The sequence below is a fragment of the Acomys minous genome (assembly GCF_964271855.1).
Source record: "Acomys minous genome assembly, chromosome: 13".
Lineage (NCBI taxonomy): Eukaryota > Metazoa > Chordata > Mammalia > Rodentia > Muridae > Acomys > Acomys minous.
In genome coordinates, this window is record NC_140495.1 from 18,862,186 (window position 1) to 18,875,932 (window position 13,747).

At 39.6% G+C, this 13,747-nt stretch overlaps 1 protein-coding gene across 2 annotated transcripts in view; it reads left to right on the top strand.

Moving 5' to 3' along the window:
* The window catches only part of DNAJC13 (DnaJ heat shock protein family (Hsp40) member C13), a 103,279-nt gene that overhangs the window by 47,967 nt on the left and 41,565 nt on the right, over positions 1 to 13,747 (top strand). For both annotated transcript variants that reach the window (XR_014773444.1, XM_084751883.1), the window contains exons 21-29: positions 2,811 to 2,893; positions 4,259 to 4,412; positions 6,353 to 6,456; positions 6,540 to 6,699; positions 7,942 to 8,004; positions 8,816 to 8,917; positions 10,663 to 10,767; positions 11,827 to 12,029; positions 12,993 to 13,077. Coding sequence is in view for 1 of the 2 variants with exons in the window: in XM_084751883.1 (XP_084608009.1) it covers positions 2,811 to 2,893; positions 4,259 to 4,412; positions 6,353 to 6,456; positions 6,540 to 6,699; positions 7,942 to 8,004; positions 8,816 to 8,917; positions 10,663 to 10,767; positions 11,827 to 12,029; positions 12,993 to 13,077 (1,059 nt within the window). In the remaining variant the exon portion in view is untranslated. The remainder of the gene's footprint in view (positions 1 to 2,810; positions 2,894 to 4,258; positions 4,413 to 6,352; positions 6,457 to 6,539; positions 6,700 to 7,941; positions 8,005 to 8,815; positions 8,918 to 10,662; positions 10,768 to 11,826; positions 12,030 to 12,992; positions 13,078 to 13,747) is intronic.

The window sequence follows — 13,747 nt, forward strand, 5'->3', positions numbered from 1 at the left end:
TTATTTATGAAGGCTTTTTTTATTCAAAGAAAACAGTTTAATTTTCAACTGCAAATGGATTTCCAAACTGTCTAAATATAAGGGAACAAGCATGATGTCTCAATCTAAAATTTGGATCAGTCCAAGTTACTCAGGAGTTGAGCATCAAGGGTTAATGCTAGCTTATACATGTGATGACTGCGTTGTAGAGCAGACTTTCAAGCCAGAGCACTCTGAGGCTATGCTCCCTAACTCCTGTCTGAGCTGAGCCCCACCACATACGTACTCACATTGTAGCTTTTTCAGAAATGTACTTTCCTCCTTTTCTAAAATCAGGGTAGCATCAATTCCTGTCTCTGTCTTACAGAGTTGCTTTAATTTTTAAACTAGATATTTAAATCACTTTGTAGTACCTGTTCATGACAGTTCTGCTGCAGCATTTGGACAGTGGAAATACATATACAATTGATTTGATTCTTTCCAGTTTTTGAAAATTAAAGGTTTCTGGCTTTAGCTAGTTAAGTCCATTTCTAAAGTAGTAGTTATTCAACATTTAAAATACAGTTACCATATTATCATACAGCCAGCTACGGTTTTAGTATCTGACTTAATGTGTAACTTTCCGACAACATAAGCTTGAACTTAAAGCTACTTAGTTAGAAAAGGGATATCTGTTACAACAGTAATTTAGAAGAGAAAAAATGCATTTATAATACCAATACTATCTTACTGGTGTGTTGTTATTGGTTACACAAGCTAACTGATCTATTGGTATTATTTGCATGGGTTAGTTAAAACTTTGAGCACATGATCAAAATTATTTGAGTCAAGAAGGTGAAGTGATTATTACTTGGTCTGCATACTGTTTTTAGTGATAACTTACGAAGGCAAAAGTAGTTAAGCTTAGAGACTCACATGTATACAAGCAGGCATCAGTGGTGGAGTGGTCGTGTGCCTTTGTTAGTCTGACCGGCTGAGCCTGAAGAATCTCTGTCTCTTGATGGAGAGTTTATGGAGCCGATTTCCAGTGCTGTTGATGCTCTGCATTGGGTTGGTAGTCGTGGCCTTTGGTTAAAGGTGACTGTTTCATGTGTTCTTGTTGTTTTGGTGCATGTGATTATCTTTCAGTTCAGGGATTTTCTCTTTTACTTAGGACTTGTACCTTCTGATTCTTTCTGTACACACATTTTTATGAGGAAGTGATTGTGTTTTACTGGTATAGAATTTATATTTTTACCATTCTAAACTGCTATTGTATGAAAGGGAGAAGATTTAATGAAGTACTGTATTGTTGCTTTAGTGTGCTTTTTGGTTCTTATGACGGGGCCTCACTGGAACTTACTATGTAGCTCTCCACCCTCCACCACAGCCTCCTGAGAGTCTGAATGTACAGGCAGGCACCACTGCAAATGCTCCTGCTTTCTAATGAGAAATCTTAAATAAAGAATTGACTTGTTGGGGCTGAAGAGATGCCTCAGGGGTTAAGAGCATTGTCTGCTCTTCCAGAGGTCCTAAGTTCAATTCCCAGCAACCACATGATGGCTCACAACCGTCTATAATGTGATCTGACGCCCTCTTCTGGTGTGCAGGTGTGCATGCTGATAGAGCACTCATATATACAAAAAATAAATAAATCTTAAGAAAAAAAGAATTGATTTGTTGTAAATACCAAACTTTGAATTATTTTGTACTTTATTCAAGTCAATTTGTATTAATTTTTATGATGGTATATCAAATTAAAATTTGTAGTAAACATTTCCATACATAACCAGCAATTGTATTTCAAAACAATTTTTTAAGATTTAATCATCTTACTTTTATTCATTCAATACCATTTAGTCTTATTTTCTTGCTTTATCTGAATTACCACGCTAAAGAAGTTTAAACTCCCAGGTTTTTAACTGGCACCACTCTGTACTTTATGCTTGCTACATTGAGAATTACGGTTTTTATGTCTGAAATATGTGTGGTCACACTTAGAGCAGGTACCCCAAGACCATGGCAGCCTATAAGGATTGTGGGGGACCATCTCCACCTTCCCATTGCAAGTCTAACATGTGCACCTATCTCTGGAACAGGGTGCAGAGCTTTATGGGAATTCTGAGGTCGACAGCTGCGTAAAAGTGGTGCTGTCGCCTTAGAGACAGGTGCCCCCCCTCTCTTGAAAAGTGCAGATGAGTTGCAGCAGTGACATTCTTATGGAATGTATATAATAGATACAGCTTATCAGATTTAGATTCATAGTTTCCTTTTTATATTTTCATCTTAATTTTTTCCTTTTTACAATTAAACTCAGGACAAAAACCATATGGTGAGTTAAGCCCTTTACATATGTAAAGTGTGCTAAATTGGCTTGTGGCATTGTCTTGACGTGCTTTAGTGTCTTCGTCTGACTTGGCATTGCCTGGATGTAGTACTGGTTTCTTCCTCATTGGCCGCTTCAGTGTGGGCTCACATCTCTTGGCTGTGGGAGCAGTGTAATATCATAATTTTTGTGCTTGTTAATGTTTTTCATGAATTTTTTATTAATTGCATGTAAATGTTTGAAGCAAGTCAGTTTCTGACTTGTAAATTTTACTGGTGATCAGTGTAAATATTACAAGCGTTGGTGTTGAAACAGTAATTTTTGGTTATGTGGATGATATTTGAGCACCTGTAAGAACAAATGCTAGCAAATGACTTGGTATAATTAATGCTATGGACGGTTTCCTTAAGCCGAGTTCTGTGAGTTGGATGAAATGGATTCTCCTCTTGTTAGGTGATGTGCTGCTGTCGGGTCTCAAGAGTCTGTTGAGTGCTATGGAATTGTACTTGTGCATTTTCTTTTCCAGAACATAAATCAAAAGCCAGTAGTTCTTCGAAAGAGAAGACAAAGAATAAAAATAGAAGCAAATTGGGCTCTTTTCTACTACAGGTAAGCGTGAGGGCTCTCTTCCAGTGCAGAGTCAGCTCGGTGCCGACGCTGGAGGTGCTGGGGGGGAGTGGTCTCAGTGCCCAGTGCTGCCTGTGCTCTTACCGATCACGTTCCTGGAGATGGAACTGTCAGAGTGGGTCCATTAGACAGGCTCTTATAAATAAAGGCTGAGTCAGCCATCCGAGGAGCTTACATTATCTTCAGAATTTTACTAAGGCTTAAAGATGATTTCACAAAACACTTTCTGTAGCTTAGAATCAGCTGCATACCTACCTTCAGCCATGTTAGAAATGCAGTTATAAAAGAGCTGGATGACAGGCCCTCACACCAGACCAGGGACTCACTGCAGTGAACATTTGCATGTAAGATGTTTGGATAAGGGGTGAGATACACTATAGTGTTCATGGTGAGATAAATTTGTGTTTTTCTTTTGTGGAGGAGGTTACAAGGGCGGAGGGAAGATATGAAAGGATGGGGAGATGAACAGGACTGGGGTACATGATAGGAAATAAATAATCAATAAGAAGTTTAAAAAAAAAAGAGGTGGATGATAAAAGCCCAAGAAGATTTGTGAGAAATGAACATCCGGGCCAGTAACCTCGCATACTCTGCAGCCGCCCACACGCTGACCCAGGGCCTTCCCTTGATGGACACAGAGAAGCACATTTAGGTAGACAGTTCTATGGTTTGTGGCAGTTCTTAGTAACTTAGAGTGTCAGTCGGGACGGTGACATGCTGATTGTATGTTGACCAATTAGGAAAGTATTGGGTATGAAAACACCCTGCACTCTTAGATCACATACCACTTAAGGTATAGAATAGCCTTAAGAATATGCTTTGCACTTCTCGGGAATCCTTGGTTCTGCTGTTCCCTGAAAACATCAGTGAAACTCTGACGTGGCTTTGCTGCAGGGGTTGCTGACTACTAATAACAGATGTAATGTCCATGCGCCCCCAGCTTAGATCTCGTCCACATTTGTTGTCGCGGTTTTTCCAACAGTTCTGCAGAGGTTCATTGGGTCGTCTGTGAGTACCAGACAGCCAGAAGAATTGGATATCTGACAACATTATTTTCTAACTTGCATTTTTGTTAGATACAAATAAACGAAACTGAACTACCCATTTTAAAATTCATACAGATTTATCTAATAGTTTAAAGTTCATTTTTCACCTTTTATACTGAAAACTTCCAAGATAAAAGAAATTTATTCTGCTTGTTTAATACAGATGTTTTTTTTTTTCTTTTGCTTGGTAGAATTTAATAATCTCCTGGTTTTCTTGCTTATTAGAAGATGCAGTACTAGCTATTGGTAGATTTTGAGAAATGCTTGTTTCATACTATTTCCTGATTGCATGTGTGTCTAGGTTTAGTCAAGACCATGCTAGATCCAACCTTATTTGGAACTTTAAAACACGAGAAGAACTGAAAGACACCCTGGAGTCTGAGATGAGAACATTTAACATTGACAGAGAGCTCGGCAGCGCCAGTGTCATCTCCTGGAACCACCATGAATTTGAGGTACGGCTCTGTTTTCATAGCGTATTAATCTTAAAGAATAAAAGCATCTGCTATCTCTTGAAGATTTTAATATATCTCTAGCTGGGCCTGGTAGCACACACCTTTAATCCCAGCACTCGAGAGGCAGAGGCAGGCAGATCTCTCTTGAGTTTGAGGTCAACCTGGTCTACCAAGTGAGTCCAGGACAGCCAGGGCTCTGTTATACCGAGAAACCCTGTCTCCAGAAATCAACCAACCAACCAATCAATCAAATATCTCTATAACCATATCTTTATCTTTCCTCATGTAATATAACAGAAAATATTAGGAAATTCTAATCTTTACTTGAGACAAAAAATTTAAGGGGCTGGAGAGAGAGCTCAGAGGTTAAAAGCACTGGCTGCTCTTCCAGAGGTCCTGAGTTCAATTCCCAGCAACCACACGGTGCCTCACAACCATCTATACTGAGATCTGGTGCCCTCTTCTGGCCTGCAGGCACACATGCGGGCAGAATACTTACTATATAAATAATAAATAAATCTTTAAAAAACCAAAAAACACTGGGTTCAAGGTCAAAGCCAGAAGGATTACATGCATGCTCATAGTGTTACATTGGCTTCAGTTATATACACTCATGCACCATTTAGCAATGGGGATACACTGAGGAGCATGTTGTTAGGCCCAGAGCACACTTACTACTAAATAAGATGGCTATAATGTCACTGGCCAATATTATCTTCCATGAATAAGCAAAACAACATGACTACAAAGGTCACAGTTATATACTTAAATACTCTAGGATCAAGTTATCTACCATGTACATTTCTCTTGTTTCTCTACTCTCCACATCAATTATTTTAACAAAGCAGAAAATATCGATGCAACCATAATCAATTCTTAATTTAAAAATCTACGTTTAAATAAAGAACAAAGCCAGGTGTGGTGGTGCACACCTTTAATCCCAGCACTCAGGAGGTAGAAGCAAGTGGATTGCTGTTAGTTTGAGGCCAGTCTAATCTACAAAGCAAATCCAGGACAACCAAGCCTACCTAGAGAAACCCTGTCTTGAAAAAAAAAAAAAAAGAAAGAACAAATCTAAAGTTCCAGAAATAGGGGAAAACATGTAAAGATCAGATCTGAACACATAAGTCAAAATTAATAAAACTCATGCATGATTCTCAGGTGTAATGTTCAGTAACTTATCAAAATGCATTATAATTTTAATTATAATTAAATTAAATATAAATAAATAAATAAATAATTATAGTATGCTCCTGCAAGTACCCTTGCATACCAGAAGAGGACACCAGATCTTTAATGGCAGTTCCCAACTGTACCTCCAGTCTAAAGGGATTCATTGCCTTTTTTTTTTTTGTGGCTTACACAGGCACTGCACACATGTGCACAGACATGCATGCTGGCAGAATACTCATACACATCAAATAAAAAATAACGGGGGTGGGGACAGTGCAAACATTTCAGCACATTTCTGTACCTCCATTGTTGGGCAGGGCCAGGTGGAGACAGGCAGATCCCATAGCTGTCTGGACAGCCAGTCGGGACGAGAAGGCCAATTCCTTGAGATGGAGAGCGATAGAGGAGTGTACCCAATGTTGACCTCTAGCCTTTACACATCCACGCATGCACGCGCGCGCGCGCGCAGACACACACACACACACACACACACACACACACACACACACACACTGTATTACCTGGTATTTTTAAAGAAATGATAAACTCATGGTGGCTCACACCCTGAATTCCAGCACTTGGGAACTTGGGAGACAGAGACAGGTGTATCTCTTGAGTTCAAGGCCAGCCAGGTCTACAGAGGGAGTTCCAGGACAGCTACAAGAGAAACCCTGTCTTGAAAAAAACAAAAAGAAAAGAAATGTTAAACCCTAAGTAAGGGGGAAAACTATTATAACCTAAAATGGTGTTTATGTTTGTTAATAAAGGTTAGATATGAGTGTCTGGCAGAGGAAATCAAAATAGGAGACTATTACTTGAGATTGCTGTTGGAAGAGGATGAAAATGAAGAAAGCGGATCGATAAAAAAATCGTGAGTCTCTTTTCTTATCTCCCTAGATTTGTTGTCACTGTTTGTTTCTGGGTTATTTCTATTGACCCTCTTTTTAAATCTAGGTATGAATTTTTCAATGAGCTCTACCATCGCTTCCTGCTCACTCCAAAAGTTAATATGAAGTGTTTGTGTTTACAAGCCCTTGCTATCGTTTACGGCAGATGCCATGAAGAAATAGGGCCCTTCACAGATACAAGATACATCATTGGGATGCTAGAAAGGGTAAGGGCACTGAGGGAAGACTGCTGTCTCAGTGTCAGAACTAACTTAGTCACATTGTCTTAGTCACTTTCTGCATAAATTTTTCTTTAATGGCTATTAAAGTTATTTAAGTTTAAGTAGGAGGCATAGGAAAATAACGAATTAAAATTTGTGCATTCTAATTTTTTTTTCTGCTTTTGATTTGTTGATTTACTTGCCAAATTGAAGTATGTGAGCTTAACAGGTGTATAAAAGAAATGGGAACTTCTGTGTTGTATCTTTGGATTTTCATTTTGAAAAAAAATCATGAATGTTTCTGACATGTTACTTATTAAAGTGTGAAGACAGTGAAGTTGCATAGGACACCAGTTATTTAAAAGAGGAAATAAGTTAGCATATATTTTATTTTATGCAGTTTACCATTTAAGACTTGATCATGGGGGCAGTAATTTGCTTTACAGTGAACTTGACTGTGATCTATTTGGTACAGAGTATGTAGTTCATTCTTGCATTTGTGTTTGTTCTTCTTGCATTTTAACCATGTAAATATTAACACACTGTATGGAAGAGAAGCATGCTACCACTCTTCAGAGTAGCCGTCCTTAGTTGTTACAGTTGTCGGCTCGGAGCCATTGCTTTGTGGAGAGAAGTGAGCAGCACAGCACTAGCCTAGCAACACCTTTGAGTCCTTTGTTCTCTCCTGGTTGTGTGTGTTGTGGGGGAGGGGTGGTGGCATGGCCGAAATCTTTCTAAGTGGCCCCAGCTGGCTGCACAATGTATGGCTCTGGCTGGCTTTGAACTTGGTATCCTTGTTTCAGCCTTCTAAATGCAAAGATTAGAGCATGCACCACTATGCCTGTTGTACAGTGGAGTCCTAACTGCTATTCCAGAGAAATGGAGGACTTAGAACATACTGTGTTTTAAGAAATGCTTTTTACCTTTTCACTTATGTTCATTTTAATGAAACACCCTTTGCCAAGTCTAAGGGTTTTACCTGCATGACTTTTCTTGTCTTCTAAAAGCTATTCTATTAGTCTTTATAATGACTTAAGAATATCTTCTGTTCTAGGAAATTAGATAAGTTCTACAAATTTGCATACAATGTAAAACACTTAGGAATTGGAATAAATGACAGGCAGACACCTTTAATTGTCTCTTCAATATTTGAAACATGACATTTCTTATGAGCTGTCAGCTGATTGTGTGAAGCTGTCTCATGGATGTTTTATCTATTTTTGACTAATTTGTCATTTATTTCATTAGTGCACTGATAAACTTGAACGAGATCGGCTGATCCTCTTCCTGAACAAGCTGATCCTTAATAAGGTACAGTATTCTGTGTAAATACACTGTCATTTCCAAGTCCTGTGCCCAAGTGCTGCTAACCTGTCAGTCAAATCATTCAGAGATGGTTCTTTCCTTCTTTAGATGAGAAAACTGGGTGCTTTGAGTTACAGAAGGAAAAGGTCTTGCCAGTTTTTCTAAGGATTCTATCCTGGTATTCCAGGTGCTAAGTGAAGCTTCCTCTTTACTCTAAGTTTACAGAAGCAGACTGGAGGTGCTGGAGAGGGGGCTCAGAGGTAGAACACTGACTGAGTGTGTATGCAACACCACATAAATTGGAGCATTAAAGTGGGTTTTAGTTTTTGGTTTTTGGTTGATTTTTGTTGTTGTTGTTGGTTTTTGTTTTTGTTTTTGTGAGACATGGTTTCTCTGTGTAACCTTGGATGTCCTGGACACTCTTTGTAGACCAGGCTGGCCTTGAACTCACAGCGATCCACCTGTCTCTACTTCCCCAGTGCCGGGATTACAGGTGTGCATTTTTAATGTAATATTTCATTTCTGGTTATTGAGTAACATGTTTATTGATGGGCAGGATAATTGTAGGGCTAGAGTTTATCATGCCACTTGGTTTTTATTGTGGGAGGAGAGTACTTACTCAGACCGTATTCAAATGGAAATTCTTGCATGATCTCTTTCTAGTATAATTTTGTCCTTTTAATCTGACAAATACCAAGTTAGTGTAGTTGCACTTCTAAAGAAATTCTCCATGCGTTTGTCCTGGAGAGTATGCTAGACTATAGCACCTATTAAAGAGAAAGGCTTTAGATTATGCAAAAATGTTTTCCTCTTTCAGAAAAACGTTAAGGATCTCATGGACTCAAATGGCATTAGGATTCTTGTGGACTTGCTTACTCTTGCACATCTCCACGTGAGCCGTGCGACAGTCCCCCTGCAAGTACGTTTGCTTTCTAGTGTCTACACACTTTGTGTTCTTTGGATACAATTTTAGAATTACAAGAGTCTTGAAATCTGCATATGGGCTTATACACATAGCCAGTGAAGCATTTCTCCAGTAATTACAATAGTGAGAATGCTAGGAGATTATTGCATGCCAAAAAGGAATCATTACCACCAGTACCGGTTTTATTTCCTGATACCATTTGTCTTTTATGGTAAAGTAACAGTATCTCTGTAAAGTGGCTTGGTTTTGATACAATGTGACCTTTCAGTTGATTTCATTGGATATGTAATTGGAATATTCAGCACTGACAAACACTAAGAATAGTTTTGCTCTAAGGCACTGGGGTCATTATTCAAACCATATAGCAAGACAATGCCACCAGGCCTTCTCTACTGCTTGATTTAAAAAGAGATATGTGTTTTAGCTTATTTGATGCTTTAAGATATAATGTAGAAAGTTTTCTGGCTCAAGATGTTTTGTTGTACTTACAACAACAAAAAAAGTCTTTTAAATATTCCAAAATGGGGTATTTTCTGGGTTTAAATAAGAACAATAAAAATCACAATACTTATTGAACAGTATTATAGTATACCAGATGCTGTTCTGGAATACACTTACACGCTAAACCCCTCAGTGGCCCTTGTGTGGTAGTTATCATCAGTTCCCAGGTTGCAGCACAGAACCTAAGGAGCAAAGAGCCTACCTAGTACATCGCCTCCTTCCCCCGTGAGTTCGGAACCAGTTAGATGCAAGAATCCTGCTTTTGTTTTATTTACAGCTTGACTCTAACTGAAAGCTGATCATTGCAGGAATATTTAGAAACCATGGTACAGCCAAACATCTGTAAAAACTATCTTCCCAAAGCATTGATTGAGAAAACTGTTAAGAACTGTCTGTGTTGCTAAAAGAGAAAATCTATAACAAATCTAATTTTTCTAATTTTAATTAGCTTTGTCCGTGGTTCTGGAAGTTGGCAGTATTCTAAGCCAAAAGTATTTCATGGTGCTCTGCCCCCATATAGGCAGCTTACATTTATAGTCAAAGGAAAGGAAGGGGAAAGTGAAGGGAATTGATTGCTGCACACTGCTGCCTTCCTTGAGCATGTTTGAGCAGATGGATGCCTGTGGCTGGCTAAAGCTGCGACAGGCTGAGACTCAGCTGCATGTTACAGGAATACATTAGGAAGTATACCTTTGTTAGGCTACAACTCACTGCATATAGAGTGGTCTCGGGCAGAACCTAAGTGTGTGCAGCAGCAGCAGCAGCAGCAGCAGCAGCAGCAGCAGCAGCAGCAGCAGCAGCTTTCAGTTTAACAGTGTGGGAAAGGTTCAGAAAGTGTCAGACCTGCTGATATCGCTCCCTTTTGACTCTGATCTTCACTGAAGCCCAGCTCCCCTCCCCCAGAACTTGAATATGTTGAACATCATAGTTTCAGGTTAATAATATTTGTTTCTTTTATAGTTATTTGCAGTATTCTTTGCTAATGTAATTTCAGTGCCCTGAGAATTTACTAATGACCATAAGAAATACAGATATCCTTAAATTTAGACAGATGAGTGAATTTAGGAAATTGTTTATGTATGTGTAAACAACAAAACTTTCCTTGGCTGTTCCTTGGGCTTTTAATCCTATTTCTGATGGTATTTAAAAGAAAAAAAAACTTCAGACCAAATTTAGTACTGACTAAGTTGTTTTATGGCATTCTGCCTTGGAAATAACTGAACTCTCTTTCAACATAGAGCAATGTGATCGAAGCTTCTCCAGACATGAAGAGAGAGAGTGAGAAGGAATGGTACTTTGGCAATGCAGACAAAGAAAGGAGTGGACCATATGGATTTCACGAGGTGTGTGCTGTGTACAGGCTTCTTGCCGTCTCTACATTGTTGTTGTTCCTTTGTGAGAGACCCTCCGGATTTTGCCATGTAGCCCAGACTTGACAACACAGATGTGCAACATCATATTTGGCAGGTCTTTGCCTTTTTATGGCCTCTTATTCAGCACTCAATACAGATGTGCAGTATCTTTTTAGATACTGTATTACGTATATGTGCGTGTCTATAAATGTATGCCACATGTGTGCAGGCCCCCAAGGTAGCCTGAGTGGGCATCAGATGCCCTCAAGCTGGAGGAATATGTGGTTTAAATCTCCTAACACAGCTGCTGGGAACCGCATCCTCTGGCAGTGCAGGAAGTGCTCTTATCTTCAGAGCTGTCTCTCCAGCCCCAAGAAGTGCAGTGTCTTTAAACTTAACTACTATGTCAAGCACCAGTAGTTGTACAACTCCACTTCCTCCTGAAGAATTAGGTGAGTTGAGGTTCTAGAGATGTGCATATGTTTACATAATTACATGCTGAATCTTACAAAGCTGTTGTTACTGGAGTGGGACTCAGGAGGTAGCATTGAGTTTTCAGTGAACTTTCATACAGTAACTATTATCATCCTAGTTATATATCATATAATGCTTTACATGGTATTATCAAATTTTTATATGTACCAAAGGTCATTGAGTAGTACCTGTTGGTTCTGGAGGTGGGAGCATTCCTCTTCAGCACAGCGTGTGGCCCTGTCCACAGCCTCTTAGGCTCAGTCAGAATTTGACTAAAAACAGTTTCATGAGGGCCTAGCTTCTCTCACATAGTTTGCTTAGTGTCCACGCTGCTTCTCATCTGTGCACTTCACAGTGTTCCTCAGGCTCTTCTGTTGGCCAAACAAATGGTTCTTCTTCTATTACTAGTCAAACTTGGGCTCCTGAGCCGCTGTTGGCAAGAGCTTGTGTAACCGTAGTGTGTTTTCCATGCTGGCACGGCCCTGTCTCACAGTGATTGTTGTTTCTTGTGTATCATACTGATACAGAGAACATTAGCAAACATTTCATTTAATTTTGTGTTTGTAATCAATTAAGATGCAAGAGTTATGGGCCAAAGGAATGTTGAATGCAAAAACCAGATGTTGGGCTCAAGGCATGGATGGATGGCGACCGCTCCAAGCAATACCTCAACTTAAGTGGTGCCTGTTAGCCAGTGGGCAGGCTGTTCTGAATGAAACTGACCTTGCTACCTTAATACTGAACATGTTGATCACAATGTGTGGATATTTTCCGAGCAGGTACAGTGTCTTTAATGTTTTTGTGACTAACAGGGGCTCTCAGGTTTCCTCCCCCATTGTGTGGATATGGTCTCTGTAATGTCACAAACTCCTGTGGCAGTTTCACAAGGGTGTCCTGTATGTGGCTCGGGATACTGCTTCTTTGACTTTTAAACTTTTTGAAACAGTTATAAAGAAATCGTTTGCAAGTTACATCGGTGTAGTAACTGAAAACCTTTTCAGGAAGTTGTCAAGTAACCTCACACAGTTGATATTTCTCAGCTGGGTTCTAGCCGTATAACATTCATAGTATTTACATGGGTTAGATAAGAACGTTGAGAAATAGCTATCCATAGCCCATGTCAGCGGTGAGTGCCAGCTCCTGATCCTCCAAGCTAGCCAGGCCTGCCCACAGCTCACTCTATGGGACCGTTACAGGAAGATGTGTTTTCTATAACAATCACACTTGTAACCTTTACCTAGTGTATATCTGTCTTCATAAAATATTTGCACTCATATCTTAACACTCTGTGTTCATCTTACACTTCTCTTTAAAAATCAGGTTAGGCTCAAGATCATACAGTTAGCATTTTAAATAGAAGTGCATTAATTAAGGCTGTATTTGAATCATTAAACTAAGGTTTACGTTTATTTGACAAAGTTTGATAGGGCATTTTTGGGGGGACTGTCCACAGTCAGTGTGTTAGACAACACAAAGTTTAATCAATTAAATAATAAATAAGAGTCTTTGGCTCTTCTAGGGTACTGTTTTTCAAGGAAATCTTATGGAAGGAAATGAAGTCATATTAAACAGCCAGTAGATTTAAACCAAATACCTAATCATGTTCCCAGCTGTATGAGAGCTTAGTCTTCATTTACAAAAGAGGAAGGTAACTTGCTTCATGCCTAGTAGACTGCCATATGCTCTGAATGTACAAATTCCAATAGCTGTGTTAAATCTTGACTGTAGACAATATTTTCTAGGGATCAGGATAATGCCATCATTCGTCCTTTGCCCAGAGTGAAGAGACTGCTGTCAGACAGCACCTGCCTGCCCCATGTCATCCAGGTGGGTCGCTCGCGTGCTGCCAAACCAGAGTGTAGGCCTGTTTGTTACACCTGTTGTATTGGGGTTCATATATCTCTATCTCCCTTCCACCCTTGTTCCTTCCATTACCCCGATACCAGGTAGGAGAGGCAGAGGCATTTTACACTACTTCCTGCTGCTTAGTGTTGTCAGGTTCTTCGGGGCAAGTCCAGTCAGGATCTCTCCAGCTTCTCAAACTGCAACAACAGCTTCCGCTTCCTGTTCCTCCTCCTCCTCTTCCTCCTCCTCCTCCTCCTCCTCCTCCTCTTCCTCCTCCTCCTCCGCCATCGCCACCACCACGATCCCAGCCTCTCTCCAAGCTCTCAAGAGTTCCCAGACTCAAACTATCTGCAGCTAGCACAAATCATTCCCCTGCTAGTGCGGGACAATCATAGTTAACAGTGCAAACTGAAGCAGCCCATATCCCACACCTGGGAGTAAAACAAAAACACATTCACATAGCATAACTGTTTTTTGAAGAAACCAAAACTCTTAATACACTAGAACAATATTTTTTAAATTACTTGAATTTACTATAGTCTCTGTCTTTATTTCATTATAATCCATTCCATTTTCATAAAGCTGAACCCCAAGTTACATTTGTTTTTTTTTTTTCTTAAAGATTTGTTTACTTTTATGTGTATGGGTGTTT